Source organism: Daktulosphaira vitifoliae, unplaced genomic scaffold (genome assembly GCF_025091365.1).
Source record: "Daktulosphaira vitifoliae isolate Bord-2020 unplaced genomic scaffold, ASM2509136v1 Scaffold_4, whole genome shotgun sequence".
Classification (NCBI taxonomy): Eukaryota; Metazoa; Arthropoda; class Insecta; order Hemiptera; family Phylloxeridae; genus Daktulosphaira; species Daktulosphaira vitifoliae.
The window spans coordinates 25,687,347-25,710,552 of NW_026099575.1; the positions used below are offsets into that span (position 1 = coordinate 25,687,347).

Genomic DNA, 23,206 nt, shown 5'->3' on the forward strand with positions numbered 1-23,206 from the left:
ATCGGTCAATTGTTAAATTCCAGTGGCATTTTCTTTTTCACTTCTTTCATAAAGATGTGCCAATCGTGGCTAGTAACCGAAATGATTTTTGGGTTACGGTATAATTTCGGCCTTTCCTTTTCTCCTAGTTATGAAATCAAACGCAATGTTGATACAAATATATTTAATGACTTTTTAAACTGAGAAGGTATTGTATTTACTATTATGTGCAATTTTTTTTTTCGTATAAGCTTATAAAAATTCTCAACTCATAGTGGACCAATTTTCAATAAGTTTGAAATTAAAAAAAAAATAATAATGTTTTATCTATCGATATAATGAATTTATATGGCTTCTTTAAATCTTTTGCTTTTGTATGGTTTTTTTAAATGTTTGGCATTTCTATGGCTTTTTTATATGTTTACCATTTCTATGGCTTCTTTAAATATTTAACATTTCTAAGGCTTCTCGAAATAATTAGCATTTCTATGGCTTCTTAAAAAAATTAAGCACTTCAATGGCTTCTTAAAAATTTTTTATCATTTCTATGGCTTCTTTAAATGTTTAGCATTTCAATGGCTTCTTTAAAAAATTAAGCACTTCAATGGCTTCTTAAAATTTTTTTATCATTTCTATGGCTTCTTTAAATGTTTAGCATTTCTAAGGCTTCTTTAAATATTTAGTATTTCTATGGCTTCATATTTTTTTTTATTTTTATGACTTCTTTAAAAAATTAAGCAATTTTAAGTCTCCTTTATATAAGTATATATGTGGGAAAATGCAAACAGGCAATTACAGGAACAGAGCGAAGACGCAATACTATTATTTAATTTATATATTTATAAATTAATACACAAAAACTCTATTAAATGTTAACAAACAAAAATAACACATATATATTTAAATACGCACGAAAACTCTATATAAAATATTCACACAACACAGAAAATAAAATATAAAACAGAATACACTTATAAACTAAAGAATATACATAGAGACACGTTTTAGCCGACTCACGACTTGACTTAATCTCCCTCTATGTACTTGATACCACTATCTATCTCCAGACCCTGGAAGTGGTGCCATCTAGATACCAATAGTACCCACATTTCGACCCTCTTCTTGATCAGTCGTCTCGACTGATTGACAGTTTTCCATCTCTTCTTCATCATCTGTATCTATTTGGCTCCATGGCTTCATATAGTCAACACCAGATGATGTTCTAATGGGACCTTCAGACTCACCAATTTTGACCATTTCATATCTGTCTGGTCCTCTACGTTTGGTTATTTGGTATGGGCCCAAAAACTTTTTATGAATTTTGGAAAGTGGCTTGAATTGTGTCCTCAAAATAGCAACCAAATCATCTAGGTGATACTTATGTGCTTCCTTTCTCTTTTTATTAAAAGTTTTACGCTGTTCTTCTTGAGCTTTAAAAATTTGTTCTTGTGCTTCCTTACGTAATTCATCTCTCTCTTCCACAAAAGCATTTGTATAGACTGAAGCTCCTTGTAATTTATCTATTTGATCATCTATTAATGGCAAAGAGTGTATATCTTTGATTATTTTCCTATTTAACATCCTGTAATCTACACAGGGACGTAGAGAGTTATCTTTCTTCCTGACCAAAACTATTGGACTAGCATAGTCAGAACAACTAGGTCTAATAATGTCTTCTTGTAACCATTCTTCTATTTGTTTGTCAACTTCACATGTTTCCGCTGGAGATAGGCGCCGTGGTCTTTGATATACAGGTTTTTCATCCATTAGTAAAATAACTGTTTCAATCGGTGCATGTTTTACTTTATTTGGTTCATAATCTTTCACTATATTATTAATTTCCTCTTTATAAGTTGATGCACCAATGTTGAGCTGATTACAAGGTATATTAATAGACATTATTTGATTTTCTTCTTCTTCAAATTTAGTTATTCTCACACACTTAGGATTTATGTGCAGTTCAGCACTTGTTTGAAATATAACTTTTCCTACTAACAGGTCACATGTAATGGCTTCATCAGGAACAACATAAATATCAGTAGTATATGATGATCCATCAACACTTAATTTGCAAGTAAATACACCTTCTGTGTAGAACTTAACTCCTCCTGGTCCTCCTAGTAAAGTTTTATCTTTACGAATTGTGATTTCATCTAACTTCAACATAAATGACCTTCGACAGAGATTCACATCACTACCAGTATCAACTAAAGCATTAGTTTCCACACCTTGAATATCAACTAATTTACTTATACGATTAATAGGATATATGACATCAATAACTTGATTCACTTGTATTTTAACATTTTCATCTCTTTGACTTCTATCAGTATTTGGTTGACTAGTTGATGGACGATAAGAACATGATGATGCTTTATGACCAAATTCCTGGCATAAAAAACACTTAAATCCTTTACTAGCATCAGGACAAGAACTAGAACGGTGACCCTTTGCACCACAGTTGTAGCAACGATTAATGTTTGCTGATTGACCTTCATGTTTATATGATTTAAATGAAGCATTAGGCAATTCATTCAAATATTTTTTTTCGCTGAAATTTATGTTTGACTTTGTATTTGCCCTTACGTTTAACTTCATCTTCTCATACAGTTCAAGTTTCAATTTTAGCTCATCAATGGATGTAGCGCCATACAGTATCATCTTGTTAACTTCCAAGTCTCTTATACCAGCTATAATATAATCAATAAGAGAATCTTCTTCAATATTGCCTAGCTGAGCAATCTGTTTCATCTTGAAAACATACTGCTGATACGATTCATCAATTTTCTTAAATCGCTCAGATAGTGAACGATGAATAGCAGCTGTGTTCATACGACTTTTAAACTCATTCTTCAGTTTATCTTTTAAAATTGTCCAAGTAGTAATTCCTCTTTCCGATTGAATATATAATTGAGCCGTTCCCATTAATAAACGTTTACCATAAATTAACTTCTCAGGATCGGACCAACGTAGTACACTAGCCATTTCTTCAATTTCTTCAATCCATCGATTAACTGGATAAGCATCATCACCAGAAAACTTTGACAGTGATTCTTCAACATCTCTAAAGCTTAAATGAGATTTGCTATGCTCAAGTCTCAAAGCAAATACTTCCTCTCGAAGTCTAAAAACTTCGTCCATAATTTCATTAAAATTTTTATTTTTAGGCATCCCAAACTGTTATATAATCAAAAAGTTTAATAAAATTCAAATTGATGTTAGAAACCAATTAACAATAACTAGATCTCGCGAAAACGAACAAAGAAAAATTGCGCGTTTACTCAACCAAAATGGAGTCGCATACTAATACAATTACAAAAACGTTTTATATATTTTCGTCACTAACAACACTTATATAATACACGACAAATAGTTTGAATTTTTCCGGATGTTGAGTAGACAAGATATCTTCTCCAATCTCTATTCCCGTTTGTTGACCGATGATTATCCCGGACAGGCCCCCAAAAAATGTGGGAAAATGCAAACAGGCAATTACAGGAACAGAGCGAAGACGCAATAATATTATTTAATTTATATATTTATAAATTAATACACAAAAACTCTATTAAATGTTAACAAACAAAAATAACACATATACATTTAAATACGCACGAAAACTCTATATAAAATATTCACACAACACAGAAATAAAAATATAAAACAGAATACACTTATAAACTAAAGAATATACATAGAGACACGTTTTAGCCGACTCACGACTTGACTTAATCTCCCTGTATGTACTTGATACCACTATCTATCTCCAGACCCTGGAAGTGGTGCCATCTAGATACCAATAGTACCCACATTTATATGGTTTCTATAACGAATAGAGAATTTTTATGACTTCTTAAGTTTCCAAATACAGACAAAATAACATAGAATTAAATAATCCATCACAAAATAATCTATTTAATTGATAGACATTGTTCAGAGAGTTTTTTTATGAGGCAAAATTTAGAGTTTTTAGTGTGACACTTAGTGATGTTTTTAAATATGAGTTACAAATAAATGTTATCATATATATATAAGGTGTTCAGTAAGTAAGGAAAAGGATTTCTATTATTTTCATTGTTCATAACAATTCACCTGTTTCCTTATTTACTGAACACTCTGTATATTAAGGTGGCTCTTATTTTATAAACTTTCATTGATCGATCTCCGTAACCGCCAATTTTTTTAGTAATTATATGAAAGTTTTTACAAAAATTTTCTAAAATTATTTTTACTTGATCAAAAAAATAAAATAAAAAATTTCGTTAAAATTCACTTTTTTAACATAAATTATTCTTAACTTTCAAAATAATCACTTTAAAACAAAATATTTCGTATAAAAAATATGTAAAATTAAATTTTCTAAAATATTAGTCTTATGTGATACTATAGTCAGTTTAATAGTTTTACTGTTGTCGTGAATTTTATATATATTTACATTTAATCTTAAATGTTAATCCTATGAAATCACTTTAATGTTATCTTTATTTTAAGAATTGTACGTATTTTACTACTTTTTGCATAAGTATATAATTTTTCATAATGTCATTAGTATCAGCTGATAGCAGCGAATTACTCTTACTACAAAATTGCAATACACCAATGCAACAAACGGTTTTACTCTGTGACTTTTAACTTTAATCTCTAAACGTAAACTATTTGTGTCTGATACGGTAAATGCAGTGTAATATGGATATTTTATCATTTACAATTATAAGTTGTGATAGTTTTTTTGAACTTATATAGAATTTGCTTTAGTGAATTGGGATTCTAAAATTTTACCCACAATAATTGGGAAAAAAGAATGCGAATTAGAAGAGCGAGCATTGTTAAATAAAGTTCAAGGCTTTGCATTTGACACAACAGAGTCTAGTTCTGGCAGATTAAATAGCACTTGTGTAGTATTGGAGCAAAAATTAGAAAAAAGTATACTGTTCTTAGTATGCAGGCATAATATTTTTGAAATAACATTTCATGCCTTTTTGTTGATGCAAAATTTGTTCCGAAATCTGATCTAGACATACCAATTTTTAAGAGATTTGTTAATGATTGAGAAAAAATAAATAAAACTGAATATTTCATTTGGTCTAATGATACAATTTTAAGTATATTAAAAAATTATAGAGAAAAAATACTACAAATCTCTGGAAAAAAATTACAAAATTATTTTCTTGCAATGACTTGAGAATTTCTGTTTATAGTAATACATCAAGGCTATAACATTTTATCAGTCGAGAGCACATCACTTCACACGTTGGATGAAAAAAGGTATTTATTCATTAAAAATGTTACTATTTAAAAAACAGTTGACTCTTACCGAAGAAATGGCTCTAAAAAGAATCTGTTGTTCGTTATTAAATGTCAGTCTCAAGTTTGGTTTACTCCACTTAAATCAATTGAGCTCTTTTATCAATTATTGATTCTTACTTAACCATAGAACATAAAAAAAAAACATTGAAAAATTAAAAATTTAAATAGAACTGCATCATTCGAAGAAATTGGTGATAAAGAAAACTTAATTTAAAAATCGATGATTTGCCACATTTTTTCTGGAAGGACTTATCAGTTGACTTAATTACAGATAAGTCTTCACAAATTTTTAAACGATTTAACATAAAAATAGACTCACAATTTTAGGAAGAAAATGTAGAATTCCAAAATAAAAAAAAATAATTGCAGCAATAGTAGTGATTAACGATATTGGCCAAGCGTCCTGTAAAACTAATGAATAACTACAATAGCATATTATCATAAGTCGAAAAGCAAAAGTAATTTTTACTATTTGTAGTAAATATGAAATTATTTATAATTTTTCAAAAGTTTTTTAACTAAAATATGTGATAATTATTATTTATTTTTTGCAGACAGTACAAAACTATTAGTACCCTAATTATAATCGTATTACGCTGAATAAACAGTTTTAATCAATCGTATTTAGACCAATAGTGTTATTAAAACAACAAAACTATTTATCTGACTATAATTTCATATAAGACTAATATTTTAGAAAATTTAATTTTACATATTTTTTATACGAAATATTTTGTTGTAAAGTGATTATATTGAAAGTTAAGAATAATTTATACTAAGAAAGTGAATTTTAGCAAAATTAGCGGAGAGTGATTAATGGTAGTTTATAAAATAAGATCCACTGTACTGTAAATATATATATTAATTGTTTAATTTAAAATAAATATGCACTACTTAAGTATTACTAATAAATATTAATAAGTTTCTAAATAATAACAATAATAATAGTATACAGTAAATTACTAATGATACGTCTTTCAAAAACTCAAATACCAAATTAAATAATATTCTGAAATTTTGGTTTTAAAGTTTTTTTTTATGGGTTTCGGTTTCAAAACATAATTTTTTTAGGTTCTTATTCCTAGCCCTGTATTGAATATTTAGGCAAGAGTCTGCTTTTTATTAGTTTATAATGAAATTACTTACCAAAAAATGGCATTACTTAGGCCATACAAAACCATCATGATTTTTAATAAATAAGTTATAAAATAAAATTAATGCGTATAACATTAAGAAAAAGTATGGAAACTTAAGAGTACAAGTTAGTATAGCAAATGACGTCAAAGAACTTTGGTAAGTAAATTTCAAATATAAATTGTTAAAGAATATACACTTTAATAGGAGTTTATTTTAACTGAAATAGCTCAACGTTTTATTTACTAATTTTTACTGATTTCTCATTTCTCATTATTTACTTTTCAAAACCGTTTTAATTATTTGTTTTACTGTGAAATAGATATTTTGATCAACTATTGATACCGATTATCAATTTAATTATTGTAAATACCACAACAGGTCTAATTAAAAACTATTTTTTACAATTGAAGACTTTTTAAAATTTTCTTTTGTGCTTTCTAATGTTAATTCCTTGATTTTCAAGGCTGGTGTTGGGATATTCTAAAAAATACCAATGACAACAATATTTAATATAATTGATTTATAACACATTTTTAAGAAAAATTGGAGAGCTTAATTATTAACAAAAAGTATAACTTATAAAAAAGTAATATGTGGCTTTACATTTTTCCAATCGATTGCTATCAAACAACAGCTTAAAGCGTGTGACACATAAAGTAATTTGATGACATTACCTTTAGTTTAGACAGATGACACAATGTATTTTTTGGAGACTCAACAGATGGACTTAGCTTATTCAACGCATTATACTGTTTATATTTAAGTGGAAAATAATTCTCATAAGAACAATAAAAATAACTTTCAATTTGTACATCTGTAATTTTAATAAAAAAATGTAGAACAAACAATACAATTATTTCCGTTATGCTTACCAACTTAAATAATACAGATAAGATCAAATCCTTTAAGAGACCACGTCGGAAATATTGGAGTTCCGGTTCATTATTATGTTTATATTATTTACATGAACTAATAAACAAATTTTAATAGATGAGATGTAACAATAGGAAAAAAAAGGTTTTAAGATTCAAAAAAATTGTTGTAGTCTATTCAGGAAAACACTATAATTTCGGCCATAGTTAAATTTTTGGTACTTTGCTCGAAATAGAATAAGAAATAGAAATTATGAATAGAAAGCATATAATTTTTTTCTGTCGCAAGATGGAATATATTATTTTGACTATTACCAGATGACAAGCAGTATTAGTATAAGCGTTTATTTTATCGGAAATCAAATTTCAGATCTCCCGCATAGGGTTCATTTCGGTTGGGCAAACTAATTAATGTACCACCGAGCTGTATCGTATTCTCTACTCGAACACTCGCATTTTGGCAATTAACGTTAAACAAAGACTTCAATAGCTACGTAAAAAGACCAGCACTAGTCACGTTTCCTCTGTAAAATATACAGTTACTGCTGTGGAATTAAAGCTTACGCAAGGCTTGAATGTCACCACGAAAAAAATACTACAAAGTAATGAAAAGAGTACCAATAAGACGGTACAGAAATGTTGGCTGTCTGAGCTGAAGAAGGCCAAGGGCGAGTATTCAACAAAGAGGCAATTAAAAATATGTAATACCACAGCTGTCGTTTTTCCGGATAATTTTCTTGTCATCATTACAGTATTAGTACCGTCGCGGTCGGTGGTTAGCCTTATTTGATAGCATTGAGCTATACGTTCTTTACAAGAGATTTGAATTCGAACAAAGTCATCAAACAACGGTGCTGCTTTATACGGTCATGGTTGAGGTGTAGATGTATATTATCCGACTTATTTAACATAGTAGAGAAAAAAAAACAGAAAAATCATTTGTGGTCACTTAATTATAGGAGAACCTGTGATGCAATCTTACAGCTTTAATGTTTCATATTTTTATTTTTTATAGGTCAAAGCAAAAAAATCCAAACAATAAATTTATATAATCATGTTATTATTATTACATCACGTGTTACATATCGTGTTAATAGTTCTATCAATTAATCTTGTTATTGATACTATCATCTTACACATCATTAGTTTCGGAGCTAAAATTGCTTCGGTGACAGTATGACATTTAATATGTAATTAATTTTGCTACCTATATAATTACATTATCGTAATACTTTTGTTGTACAATTCCTTTTTTATGACTAATCAATACAAAAAAAATAAGTGATAGCTAAAACTATATTGATTTGATACTTGATGAATGTAAAATGTAAAATGATATTTTTTATTAAATTAAATGATAAAAATTTTTTTGCTGCTGCAATAAACTAAAGAAAACGTTTAGAATTAATAGTGCATTGCTTTTAAACAATAAAACTAGTGCAATTTTATCGCATAACTTACCTTATACTACCTAATGTAGTACCTAGAAACCCTATTACAATAAGATTTTACTGTGATGTTATAATACGAACTTAAAAATTACACATTACTTTCTAAACGAAAATTTCAGTCCTCTTTTTAGGCTTCAAGCGAAAACCGATCGGTGTTTGCGATAGGGTTGGGTTTAGTCAAACTAAACATTTTTTTTTATTGTAGAAAAAGATACAATCTGTATAAAAAATACAATAAGTGCTTATGATAAAATATTATTATATAGAAATAACTTTGAAAAAACAATAACTTAAGCAGAGGCCACCCAGTAGCTAGATCAAATTTAAACATATTAAAATTTTACAATTTAGATAAAAACTAATAAATTCTACGAATTTATAACTATCGGTCAACAAACAGATATATAGACTTTATCATAGTAAATTGGTTATATTAAATAGATGAATTTCTGTTTTTTTTTTAATGATACTATTATAGTTTCAGTGTTTTGGTTTTAAATAAAAATAAAAACTATAAGTTTGTTATTTATATTTTTTTACTGCTTTAAGTCATAACTGAAAACAATTTTTCAAATTAAAATTTAAACTTTTACAAAATAAAACATTATCATCTTCATCAATATCATCTAAAAGGGATTATTTTTTTTACTCAATAATTTATTTTTATTTTTCAGATTGAGTTACAACCATCTGTTACTGTATATTTTCTGTTTCTAAAATTTATTTCTCTAATTCTCCTCATACCTTCATTAATAGGAATAACATCAAAGTCATTATAAAAAAACTAATCTAACAATAGAATTTTGTATTGATAAATATAATTTTTCGGTTAATTTAATTCTATATCTTACAATATATTTTAAACAGATTTTTTATAAAAAGTTTTTTTCGATTATCACGAAATTTCAAAAATAATCGATGTTATGAGAATAAAAAAAAAAAGTCGGTGGTATCAATATCCTTGACAAACCCTAATGTTTTACAATATATTTTTAAGTATCAAGTAAATATATTTTTAAAATAATTTTAAATATATTGATTTATTTATATTCTGTCCGCAAATAACAACTAAAACGAAATCGATTCCTTGTAAAAAAAGCAACGTGAATCAGACTAAATATTTTCATATTTTTTAATTTATCTTTGCCAAAATAGTTAAATAGCCAAAGGTTAAAATATATTTGACTGCCTTCTCCGTTGACATAAATACGATTTCATTCGTGAGTTTCGTTTTATATTTATTTAACTTGTACTTACAATTGCATTGCTATTGTGAAATATTACAATACAATTTACCAATGCCTACAATTATCTATGATAAATCGAACTTTCCAAGATTCCAAGTTTAGCAGCCTTATGACAGTTCGTGGGAATCATGAAGGGTCGCGTCGGAAAGTTTAGAATTGTATGGAGGCTTAACTACGTGTGTTGAATACGTCGTGGGATCGCAGCTTAAAATAAGCTTTGGAAACAATTATTTAGGAAGCATGAGGTTGGAGTTGGATTTCAATAGGGTTACAACAAATTTGACTGTCTCCGAGGAGTTCTGTGGAATTACTAAGTCTTTATAACAATGGATTTACAATTGCACATACTACTCTATCCAATGATCTCAATCTTGAAACTCGATCCAGGATTTTTCAAATTATGTTTATGCTTCATCTCCTTTCCAAGGCAAGTCAACTCGACGTATGTGTTTCACATTAAATTCCCGTGCACTATTTTTCATCTTTCCAAAACAATAAATAATTTTTTCCGTGTCAATTTATATCAGGTAGCAATCAAAAAATAATAATGATATAAAAACATTTTTATAACATTATAAAAAAAGTATTATAATGTTACTTAAAAAAAAAAAAATTCTCTTCGTATTAATATTATTTTGCACTTGGAGTTCAATAATAGTTATTGAATTATTAGATAACTGCATTTTATTATTACCGAGTAAAAATTCAAACTCGATTGACTACATGACTATCACGAATTTCACCTACTAATATAATTACTATCAGTAACTTCTACCGGCTAACGGTTTTCATAAATCTAGTTGTGCCATGTTATCGAAATTGATATCTTTAACAAAGTTATTATAATAAGATATAAATCACATGGAACCACATACAATAGAATTAATAAAAAATCCTGAAGTGTTGGTCACTGCACTTGAAATGTGTTTGTCATTTCAACTAATTTAAATAGTTGTAGTCATAAATTTTTATAGCGACGCGTTGAATGGAACCGTTAGCAGACAATAGTAAACGTTTTGCACACATTATTTGTAAAAGTATTGATTTTTTATTTATATTTGTTTATTGATAAAATGCAATTATGATTTCTTTAATAATATATCAAGATAAAATAAAATTAATATCCAACGCCGAGATCAAAACTTCTGTAACTTATACAAATTTGTTTTTTAAATTTAACTTCAAAGTTACAAACTTATACTGTACTGGCTACTTGTATAATCGTGTAAACCGGATGATTAATTACAACTATATTGTCATAGCGTAGGCAAATAATTATCGGGTAAAGTGTTGCCGGAGTAACGAATAAATAAGATAGTGATTGTTATTAAATTAGATACATTCATTATCGAATAATTTTGTTCTCTCGTCACTTTGTAGAAATCCTATTCAGTATATATTTCATCGTCATTTTTGTTATCACACGCCTAAAATTGTAAGGAACATAACGAAACATTTAGAAATCGTTCCAATTAATAGACTTATTAGTTTTTAAAAATATTATTACGTACATTTTTACTATTGTGTTGTTAATAGATTGAATTCTCAATAGCAATACAAGTAACACATTAAAAATCTGGCAGTTAAATGAACACCTCTTAATATATTTCAATGTTATACAATGAGTTATTCATAATGAAGCATGCACAATTTTTTTTCGTTTGAAAATTTCATTTTAACAATGAAAAGAAGTAACATCATGTTTTTTCTTTCATTAAAATAGTCGAGGTATCATTTGATTATATTAAAAATAGAACTAATGTTAAATGTTATTAGTAAAATAATTTTGTTTACAAATCATCGATTAAAAAAAAATCCACATTAAATGTTTGCGCGTTACAATTTTTTATTAAACATTACAATAAACACAAAGAATGCATTTATCATGTGCTTACGTGTATANAATAAACACAAAGAATGCATTTATTATGTGCTTACGTGTATATTATATTATATTACGTTTTTCTCCTGAACAAGTTAAGATTTGTTATTTACAAATAATGTTTTATAAAGATTTTTATAATCTCTGGAATTTAATATAAAACTTTATGTATACATACATAGTGTAGTGTCATACAATATAAATTGTTTTTGCTTTCATTTTATTTGGGTGTGCCATAATTTCACAAAATATAAGAATTGAAACCACCGAACAAATAAATTATTGATATCTTTTGTTAAATTAAAAAAATATTCATTTTTGTTTCAGTCAAAACGTGATATGAATGTATTAAACTAAAGCTCACCTAGAGGGCATCCATAAAGAGGATGTTGCGATTTTACACTATCTGTTATGTATACGTATAATATATGTATAAATACTGCAAATAACTTTTTCGATCGACCGTCAGCCATTGCGTTTTTACGTTTTATCTTCTTCCCTAAAAGTTATCATTGCTTACTGGCTTCGATCAAAAAGGTTACCTATTCGCATCAATACCCTAATCTTTTCTTGGGGTTTCGCCCGTTTCTGATTGATCGACTTGCTTACAAGAGTTTACCATAAAAATAAAAGTTTCAAAAGTGAAAACTCTTAGAAACTTGTTTAGAACACCAATAGAGCCATTGCTCAAAAATAGGACTGATAATGTGTTTACCATAACACAGTCTATTTTCCGTTACGCAAACTTAGTAGTGTCAGTTAATTTAAATAAATAAACCAAATAGGTGAGGTAATAACATTATCTGTGCGACCTCTATGATCAGATGTCAAGTGCACGACTTTCTCCTTCAGGTAATCTGTTGCTGTCATGCGTTCTCTCCGAGTACATCTGTATTATGTTTCGTGCAGTTTTTTTTAGTAATGAATTCAGTAAATTAATAGGAAACGAAATGATTTTAAAACAAATCTTATAAAACAATAAAAAGTATGCATTGCTTTTTAAATGAAAAATAATGAAAACTAATTTTTACTGATACGAATAACTGATTGATTTTTCAAGTTAAATGTCTGCTGTCGATTTTTAATATAAATTGGTAATTACAAAAAAAATCACTATTGCTTAACATTTAATTATCCTGGCATATTTCTATTTGAGATTTTCACTATTGTGTATTTAATATATTTTGATTAAATTATCTTAATGTAAAAATCGATTCATTTTAATTAAGAAATAATATCTACAGCAATATTAATGTTCTAAAAAGTATTCCCTAAAATGGTTTCGCCGCACTTTAAAAGCAATCCCTTTCGATTGGAAAAACAAAAAACTGTTAGAATAGTTAACATTGTCTATTTTTTATCATTAAATTTTTATCGTGTCACGTGTTCATGACTTTAAAAATGACTAATTGTTTTAATTAATGGTATTATTAATTTTATCCACAATCATCTCAATAATTATTATTATAAAGCATAAATAATACAACAAAACTTCATAAGTAGTAATTAGTATTTATAGAATGGTTTTTAATTATTTTTATATTTTTACATTAAATAAAGAATTTACCAAAATGGTTTTCTATTTGAAATTCAATTCTATTCACTCCGTTTGAAAATTGTTTTTGGAGTAGAAAAGTATTTAAAATACTTTTGGTTTAAATGTATTTAAACTCAATTCCAAATACTGTCTTTGTAAACAGTTAAAAATATTTTTTAAGACATTTCTCTTCGTTACTAGTGTCTCTATTATGTACTTTAATTAACATAAAAAACTATGCTCAGGTTATATATTTTAGAAAGAGGATTAACTCAGATTTTTTTACGAAATATAAATTGTGTATAATATTGTTGGCATATATGTTATTACGTTTTTTCATTAGGTATTTAGAATATTTTATAAACCAACAACCTTTCATTTTATGATAACATACTGAGATGAAGGTTTTAAATAGAGAAGGGTAAATACTTTGAAGTTTAAATGTGTATTTATGTTCTGCGCGTTGGCGAATTATTAGCATTTTGCACATTTTTAGTGATTTCCTATATATTATATGCAAAAAGGTTTTCCTGGTAAACAATACCATTAAAAGAAAAGTCATTTTCACATCGTTCCTATTGCTTTTATAAAAATTGATTGTTCCCTACCTAGACACACCCCACCGATTCGTTTAGTTATATCATAATCATAAATCATGGTGCTGTATTGATATCAAAATGTACTAAACTTTTCACGGTGTTTTAATAATTAAGATAAAATCTTAATTCACTAACAGAGCAAAAGTAATTTGGTGATATTTATCAACTATAATATTAATTTTCATTCTTAATTACAATTCTCTCCCAGAAAATGTTTAATTAAAAACTCTACAATAACAAAATCAACACCAATGATTGGGGGTTAAATTTTTTTGATATTCATGGGAATAATATATTTATATTATTATATATTGTTCTAATGTATATATCAGTATATTATCAAGTAAATATAACTCTCAAAGGTATTTATTTTAGATTTATGACTTAATTATTACTGTAACTGGCTAAATTATTCTTAACACTAATAAAAAGAAAGTAAAAATAAAATAAGATTCAATATTTTACATAAGCTTTAAAAAAATATTAATATTCATTAAAATATATATGCTAACACTAAATTTCCGGTGATATTTAATTCTAGTAATTATGCTTAAATCTAAGTGAAACTTTTTAAGCATATTATATTTTTTTATAATCGATGTTATATTCTTTATAATTTTGAAAGAACAGTAATTTTTAACAAATTATCTGACCCAAAATCTTATAATTATTGAAATAAATAACTATTATTTATGTTTCTGTTATATGAAAAAATAAAACATTTTGCATAATTTTATAAAAATAGTTTGAACTTTGAAAAAATAACATTTAATTATGGATATTTAATTTTACATTTTAGAACCCATTTAAAATAAAGTGCTATGCGTTTGAATATAATTAAATTTATATCAAATTCTCTTAAAACTTTAATTTAGAAATGACTTTATAAGATAAATTTATTTTATTTATTAGTGTTATACAGATAACTTTTAAAAATTCCATTTATGAATCTGTAACCTTTTTCTCGTCGTAAGTATTTAAATAATTCATAATCAAACTTAATGTATTGAGTTAAAAAAAACTATAAGAATAGTATTATTTCTGTTAATTATGAAATTAATGAGTTTATTTCTTTATGCACTTATATCTTAAAAATGTTACAATGAATAGTTTTTAGTTATATTTAATTTTTACTTACTATGTAAAATATACTATAATACTATGTAAACTTACTATGTATATGGTACACTGTGTTTAAATTTTTAAAGGGAAGGCTAACATTGTTAATCAATGACCTTGTTATAGAATCCTATTAAATGTGTCTCATATTCTAATAATTAGATTTATATAGTCAGAAATATAACTCAACTTATAATTTTAATGTCAATTATAATTTCACGATATTACTTATAATCTTTCTTTCTACAAATTTTTTTCCCAAGTTAAACCATTTAAAACAAAGGGAATCTATTTCAAAGTAGTTAAATTAGGTTAATATATGTACAGCAGATTAAGTAATAATACCTATTACAAGTTGTTATATCTTTTTTAAAATTTACTTTGATTTCATTTATATGACATGTAGAACATAAAAAATATTAATATAATAATTTATATGATTGTATTACAATATGTAATCATTTTATTTGTACTATTTCTAACGCAATACAATTTTTTAGTAATTATTTTTTATTAGTTATCTTTTTAAGCTCGGCCGGGAAGCATCATGTCTTGGTGCGCAGTACAGGAATCGTTTACTTGTGTTGGGTTATGTTAGTTTTCCTGTTGTATCTAACACAAGCAAAGTTTCTCAAAGAAGATTTCAAAGATAAATTAATAGTAATAATAGTATGTAAATTATTTTAGCTAAGTCAGTAATTAATTTTTAAGTTAATTAAATCACCTGCACCTATTTTTTATTTTTTTTTAAATTGTAAAACGATTGATGCACAACTTGATTTTTGTTTTTTTGTTAATTAAATTTATTTATGTAAAAAAATAACTTTTTTTTTTTTTATTCATAATACTACATTTTTTGAAGTTTTAACACTCGTATAACAACTTCAATATTATAATTGAAAAATATTTTTTCAATTTATATAAATCACCAAAATCCATTAATCTACAATATGATTTCATAAAAAGAAAATTAAGAAACAAATTTGATATAATTTTTTTTTTTTTTTTAGTAATATGCGATACTGTTATTTTTCGTGTTACTCTTAGTACTACTTAATTATTTTTCTTTGATAATTTCATAACTGGAATATCAAATAAATTTACTAACTTGGTTAATAATTTCTGAACTACTTTTTAGTTTAAACATGTCATATTTGATACCTTTTAAACAAAATACAATAAATTGAACAATATTTTCATTACGGTTTACATACTTTCTTTAATTTTTCATTTAGTTGATTTGCAGTTTATATTATACAGTTAGTTGTTCGATCGAGACAAGTGCAAATAAATATTTCGATATTTTAATATGTATTAATTCCTTAGAAAGGTAACCTGTCAACTGTTAAACTAAAAATTAGGGCATACTTAATTATTAAACATCCATAGTTACCTATTTTGTTTTTAGAAATATGACTGTAACTATATGCTAATCAATAATTACTTAAGTTTTAAACAAATGTATAAAGTATTAATTTATAACTGATGAACATAATGTATAACGACCGATGACGCTACTGGCGATTACTGGCCCAAAAATTATTAAATTTTAGATACGCCTATGATTATGACATCTGCTGTTTCAAACTATGAACTCAATTTCTATACTCCAATATAATAGTGTACAGGACAATATTTTAACTATTTTACAGGCAATACTTTCAAAAGTAAAGATAAAATATAATTTTTTCTTTTCGGGAGTTATTTATTACCCTGCCGCTTTGTTTAAAAAATAAACAGACCTGCGCCCCTTGTGTTTTAATTTTAAGTGTAAATAACTTCTGAAATGCTGATTTAAAAGTTGTTATTGACTAATCAATTTGTAAGTCAAATCAATTACTCATTTTTAAACATCTATGTTGCCGTTTAAAAAATTCAAATTAATACAATTTTAGAGTAGGGGAAGAGAAAGAACTATATTTTTTTATGTAAATTAAACTGCGAAGGATACTAATAATTTCTGGAAAAAACAAGTATATTATACTTTTGAAGATATCGCGTGAGACATAGTTAGGAAATTACTCTGTATAAATAAATCTTTGTTAAATATGTGGAACACTATGCATTTATCATAATTGATTTTATTTTCTAAAAAAACATTTGATGCCATGACTATTTTTTATTTAACTACTACGTTTAAAATAACATTTTACGTTGAAACTTTTATTTATGTTCAAGTCAAGTGGACATCGGATTGAAGAAAGTTGAAACAATATCGTTACCGAGTATATTAATATCATATAGATATTACAACACAACGCCTACTAGACAATAAAAAGAAACCTAAATAATATAATATAATATTGACATAACAAAACCACTAGACATGTAATAATAACTGTTTGGTTCAAACTTTTTTAGAATTTTATCGCGATTCCAAATTTTTATAGAAATTATTTTACTATCAAAAAGAAATCATTGGAGTACGAAAAAGAAATAAATGCATTGAAATATAGAATTAGATATTTAATTTTTGGGAATAAAAGATCAATATTATACAGAATTTTTAAGAACATAAACAATGAAAACGATACAGAATATTTAGGATAACTTCAATGATGAATTACATATTACCTATTACGTGACAGTCTAGACAAGGAACACTGATGACCGCAACCTTGCAGAGTTTTCCGGCTGTTCCGGTCGCAGTCTTTTATATGACCTAAATTGAAATGATATTACAGTGCAGTCATTAATTAAAACAATTGGCGTGGTTGTCATTACTTCGCGGGAGACTGGCGTACATGAGACTAGCCACCACCCAACTACAGCCGTAGTCTTTGTGCATTGGCAGTTCCATAACTAATGCTCTTTGAACCGGTCGCTTCAGAGTTAGTCTTATGGACTCTGTTCGTACACACGTGCGCCTTGTAGTGGAATATGAATGTGAGTGCGGTATATGTATGAAATCTGTGTAAAATCTAAGTGAACGCTTAAATATTTTTCTTCAAAATATCAAAAGGATTTTTCAATTTTTTTTTTTTTTTTTGAAAAAAACTATGTATATAATCAAGGCTTTTGTGTCATCGTTGTTGTTGGTGTTTTTGTCTTTAGCGCCTTCAACTCTATTAGCTAACTTACAGATGGTAAACGAGTGGACTACACTCAGGTACGATATACCATTCAACTATCCCAATGCAGAGGAGTTTAAGTCTGACGTCGCCATACCAACTGGATTTGAAATCGGTAAGCTGACACATTATAAAATCATTACAATTTTCAATAATTTAAATGAAATTAATTTTTATAAAAATTCATAAATTAAAATAATAAGAGAGATAAAAGTTTAGCGTTAAACCACAATAATTATTATTCAAAATTAATTAATACAAAGTGTAAGATTTATTATTTTCGTTATTATATTTTGAACGTTCGTTTAAGTCTCTATTTGAATTCACAAGACTAAAAATGAAGTAGATCAACTAAACGCTATTAATTGTACTAAATTAGGTACAAATTGTGTTTTTAGTGGAACACATGCAGTGACGTAAACGCTCTAGAACATTTTGTATTAATACTCCGCTGAAATTTCTTTTAAAAAATTTTTTCAGCTTCTCTGAAAAAAATATGTTTGGCTTAAAAAATTTTCGATATGCATTATCGCAAGGTCATAAATTATAAAAAATAGTACATACATTTTCACCAGAATCTTATAAAGTTCATCGGCTATGATCTAAAAGCTCAAGAGCACCACCTTTTCGTTGCATCTTAGGGCAGTGCCACAGGTAATCCCTTATGTAGTCTCGTCACTGAATATATGGCATCATAATACAAATAAAAATCAGAGGCAGAGATTATTTTCTTTAAAATTAACAATTACATTCAATTTTAAAATCTTTTATTTGTAGTAAATTTTAATAGAATATTCTTAATAATGACATGATTTTTCACTTAATGATAATTCAACTTTTATTTACGTTTTACCGAAAATATCTAGACAACCAAAATATTCGTAGTAAAATGTAATTTCTTGAAAAATATTTATTTTAACATATGAAAAAAAACATTTCTCGGGAATGTACGCCAACGAGCTCACAAATTAGTAAATCAGAGCCTTCTTACGACAAAGGCATTACCATTGCATAAACAGAAATAAAATTATTTAAACTATTTTTTTTTTAATCTCTTCTTTTTCCTCGCCTGAATCCCAGCTACTTAAGGTAGGCCAAAATACACCAGCTATTTGTTTTTAATAAATTTCAATTTTTAAACTTAAAGAAGTTTTATATTTCATACATTTTTTAAATAAATGTTTTTACTTTTTAAATTGCATAGTATAATTCAATGAAATATTGTGTATAATATTACCTTAATAAATATTGTCTTATTCCAATAACAACTCTATTATTTTAATTTAATGAATTAATTTTACAATCTAACTACTTAAAATCTAGCACCCAAATATATTTCTTATGTATTGTTATTGTATAATTTAAAATATTGATGTGACTACTGACTAGTGGTCTATTCGAATATTATGTTAAACTTAGTATGGTTATGTACTAGATGGCGCTATTGCTATATAATAAAAATCAAATTAAATCTATAAATAAACTAAATATTAAGTAAATAACTATGCAGATAATTTATCTTATTCGTCAGTTTATAATCATCGGGCTATCATCTATTTTGGACTAAAACTGATTTAAACCTTCGTATAAGATAATGGTAGGTTTTAATAGTAAAGTTAAAAATAATTTCTGTTACAATAACTTTTTGAGTGGGTGATGTAGACTATTTTATTAAAAGGTAGTGTAATGAAATTAGTTTTATAATACTAGAAATATAAATAATAATTTAAATTTATTTTTCATAAACAAAAATATCTAGAAAGTAAAATTATATTTATTAAAAGTTGAGATAAATTAATTTTTAGTTATTGCTAATAATATATACTTTTTAATATGAGTATTTTATAAACATTTATATTTTATAAAATATATTTAACATCTATTTTAATACAGTTTTATTATGAAATTAACGCTACTATTAATGTAATGCGTATATTATTCTAATAAGAAAAATATTGTATTTTTCGCTTCATATCTTTTTTGTCTAACTATGAAATTTTACTTTAAGATAAGAAATGAATAATAATATTATTTTTCTATATTATTATAATATATAAAACACATTTTATTTAGTGTTTATGTAAACATAATATATTTGATATAATATAACAATAAATATTTTCAAATTTTATTGTAAATTATTATTTAAAATAAAATTTTTAATTGATTTTAATTTTTATTAATGAAGGTTGGGATAGAGTATTCTTAACTACTCCTAGGCTTTTCAACGGCAACCCAGCTACTCTTGCATGGATACCTCGAAATAGGGTCGGGATAGCTTTTGATACCCATAAATCACCTTTGTTACAGGTATGTACTCCTTTAGCTGTATATTTGTATATATGTACATATTTTTTTAATTATCGATATTCTTGTATACAAAATGTTCAGTTAGTAGGGAAACGGATTTCTATTGTTCTTATTGCTTGTAACAATTTACTGTTTCCATACTAACTGAACATTCTGTATATCAACTTCAATTTATATTTTACTATAATTTTTAATTTTAAAAATTGACGATTTTAAAATCTTGACTAATTATTTTATGTTTACTTTTATTTAATTTTATAATAAATTAAAAATATAAACATACGTATTTACATTAATACGCAGGCGTATCCAAATTGGGACTGGCACAGTGAAGCGGCCAGTGATAGTTTATTGAATTCTCCCAGGCCTAACTGTTCTGGTTTAGTGTCTGTGTTCAGGGTAAGAGCGGACAGATGTAACAGGTTGTGGGTATTAGATAGCGGTGTGATGGATAGCTTGGAAACTTTCAGTACAGTGTGTCCTCCAAAACTAATGGTTTTCGATATGCGAACAGACCGTATGGTAATAAAATAAATCAAGGCTTCGATAAATACATTAAACTTCATTGTACTTATATATTTTTTTGCAATCTTAACGTTAAATTTATGATCCAATAGATCAGAAGTGTGATATTACCCCCTGAAATTTTGAGGAAAAATACTCTTTTGACCAATTTGGTGATTGATGATCAAACTGAAATATCACATCTTCAAGATGGTTTCCTTGGAGACTGTGACAATGTTTTTGTTTACATGTCGGATAGTACTAACCCTGCTATCTTAGTATATGATGCCAGAAGAGATACTGCTTGGAGATTATCGCATCCATACATGTTTCCTGATCCTGACTTTGGAATTTTCAACGTTAGTACATTGTGTTAAAGGTTGTTTTTTTATTTTCGTAATGTTTTTTTTCCATATAGGTAGCTGGTGAACCTTTTACTCTTATGGATGGAATAATTGGTTTAGCATTATCTCCTATTGGTTCAGCAGGTCGTCGTTTATATTTCCAACCATTTGCTTCAGACCGTCTATTCTCTATACCAACTTCAGCACTTAAGGCAGGTCCCAACTTGGGTGATGATGCTGACCTACCTGTTTCCTTAGTAGGCCATAAGTCATCACAAGCTGCACCTCTAACCGTTGATCCAAAGGATGGTGCTCTTATTTTTAGTCCAGTATCTGAGACAGCCATTGCCAGTTGGGTTCCTGGATCCGTAGAACATGGGTAAATAAAAATTTTACATTAAATAAGTAAAATATCTGTTATAGTATATTTTTATAATATTTTTAAATTTCATTTTGTAATATCTATACAATGTTTTACATTCTAAATAACTTGATAATTGCATTAGAAATTTTCTATATGTCAATAATAATTATTTTTTAAGATAGCACTGAAATTTGACTTCATTGTTAAATATTTATCTATTTATCTATTTATAATAATTAACCAAATTATTATTGTCGATAATAATCATAGAATGCTCTGAACTACAACATCCTGTCCGTATTGTATTATGTACTAATAGTAAATATTTTAAAATACAATATAGCCGAAGATTTACCGAATCATTAAATATTTATTAAAAGTAAACAAATATCTTTCTAAGTATTTAAGTTATTTTTTCTGCTTTGTTAAAGTATATTCAATTTAAAACAATGAACTGTTAAACGTTTTTATCATAAGAGTGTAGTAATAAAAAAGAAAATTATTATCTTAAATCTTAATTAGTCGTATTAAATTATCGTTTACAAACAATGTTATTATAGTAAAAGGTTTGATATATTAGATTCCTGTTTCTTTTTTAGTGTGTTGGCGTATAGTCCGGAAGAGCTTCAATATGTATTAGATATTAGATCAGCTGATCGAGATCAGAGTGCTATTTGGTTAATATCGACGAGGCTTCAAAAGTTTGTCAGGAAAACTTTAGATAAACGGGAAGTTAACATTAGGCTAATGAGAATAACACGAACGCCGGATATCCCATATGGATTCAATAACAATAATTCTCTGTTGTTGTTTAAATGATCTTTATCACGTGCCACTAAAAAAATTCTTCGCTTAATTTATTGCTGTTTCATTTAATTTCAAATAATGATAAATGGTACCTGATAAGTTTTAATTCAAACGATACCAATAGCAAATGCCATTATTATTTATTATTAAATAAGTTTAGTTTGTTCAAATGAGATGTTATATGATTTAGCTTTTTTTAATAAAATTGAGTCAAAAAAAATAAATATTATAAATATTTTAGAAGAATGTGATGTAGTAAAATACAATTTTAAGAATAATATCAATGTATTTAATTACATAATAAGTTTAAGCTAATATGTACTGTAAATAAAACTTTATGTATAATTGTTAATAACTATATTTTTAATTACATTTATTTGAAAAAAATAAAAAATTTTACAGTTGCATTTACCATTTTTTATCTTAAATGTTTAGTATATTTTATTTTTTATTAAATTTGTAAAAATTCAATTTAATTTTTCTCGTTTATGTTAATATAGAAAGTGCCATATTTTATTATATAAAAACAAAGCACAGGGGGGTCGCGGCACATTGGTGATGTGGCATAGTTGGGTCAAATATAATGATATCTGATAGTGATTAAAATCACTATCATAAAAAACGCTTCATTGCAAATCTGTTGATAGTGTTTAATTTTAAAAAATTGTTGAATTATTTC

At 26.5% G+C, this 23,206-nt stretch overlaps 2 protein-coding genes across 2 annotated transcripts; one reads left to right on the forward strand and one right to left on the reverse strand.

Annotated features, from left to right (window-relative positions):
* Positions 1 to 1,065: 1,065 nt before the first annotated feature.
* On the reverse strand, positions 1,066 to 3,150 carry LOC126905012 (uncharacterized). Its single transcript, XM_050684413.1, has one exon. It carries the CDS (start codon positions 3,148 to 3,150, stop codon positions 1,066 to 1,068), a length of 2,085 nt encoding a protein of 694 aa, XP_050540370.1.
* Positions 3,151 to 17,654: 14,504 nt separating this feature from the next.
* On the forward strand, positions 17,655 to 22,812 carry LOC126904887 (protein yellow-like). Its single transcript, XM_050684228.1, has 6 exons — positions 17,655 to 18,313; positions 20,387 to 20,508; positions 20,812 to 21,030; positions 21,126 to 21,371; positions 21,431 to 21,735; positions 22,320 to 22,812. Exons 1-6 carry the CDS (start codon positions 18,127 to 18,129, stop codon positions 22,537 to 22,539), a joined length of 1,299 nt encoding a protein of 432 aa, XP_050540185.1. The 5' UTR covers positions 17,655 to 18,126; the 3' UTR covers positions 22,540 to 22,812.
* Positions 22,813 to 23,206: the final 394 nt, after the last annotated feature.

Bases quoted from the DNA above. Each gene is read 5' to 3' on its own strand.
- LOC126905012 (XM_050684413.1), bottom strand. From the start codon at position 3,150: ATGCCTAAAAATAAAAATTTTAATGAAATTATGGACGAAGTTTTTAGA.
- LOC126904887 (XM_050684228.1), top strand. From the start codon at position 18,127: ATGTATATAATCAAGGCTTTTGTGTCATCGTTGTTGTTGGTGTTTTTG. The intron at 18,314-20,386 runs GTAAGCTGACAC...TTATTAATGAAG, and splicing joins ACCAACTGGATTTGAAATCG to GTTGGGATAGAGTATTCTTA. The intron at 21,372-21,430 runs GTTAGTACATTG...TTTTCCATATAG, and splicing joins CTGACTTTGGAATTTTCAAC to GTAGCTGGTGAACCTTTTAC.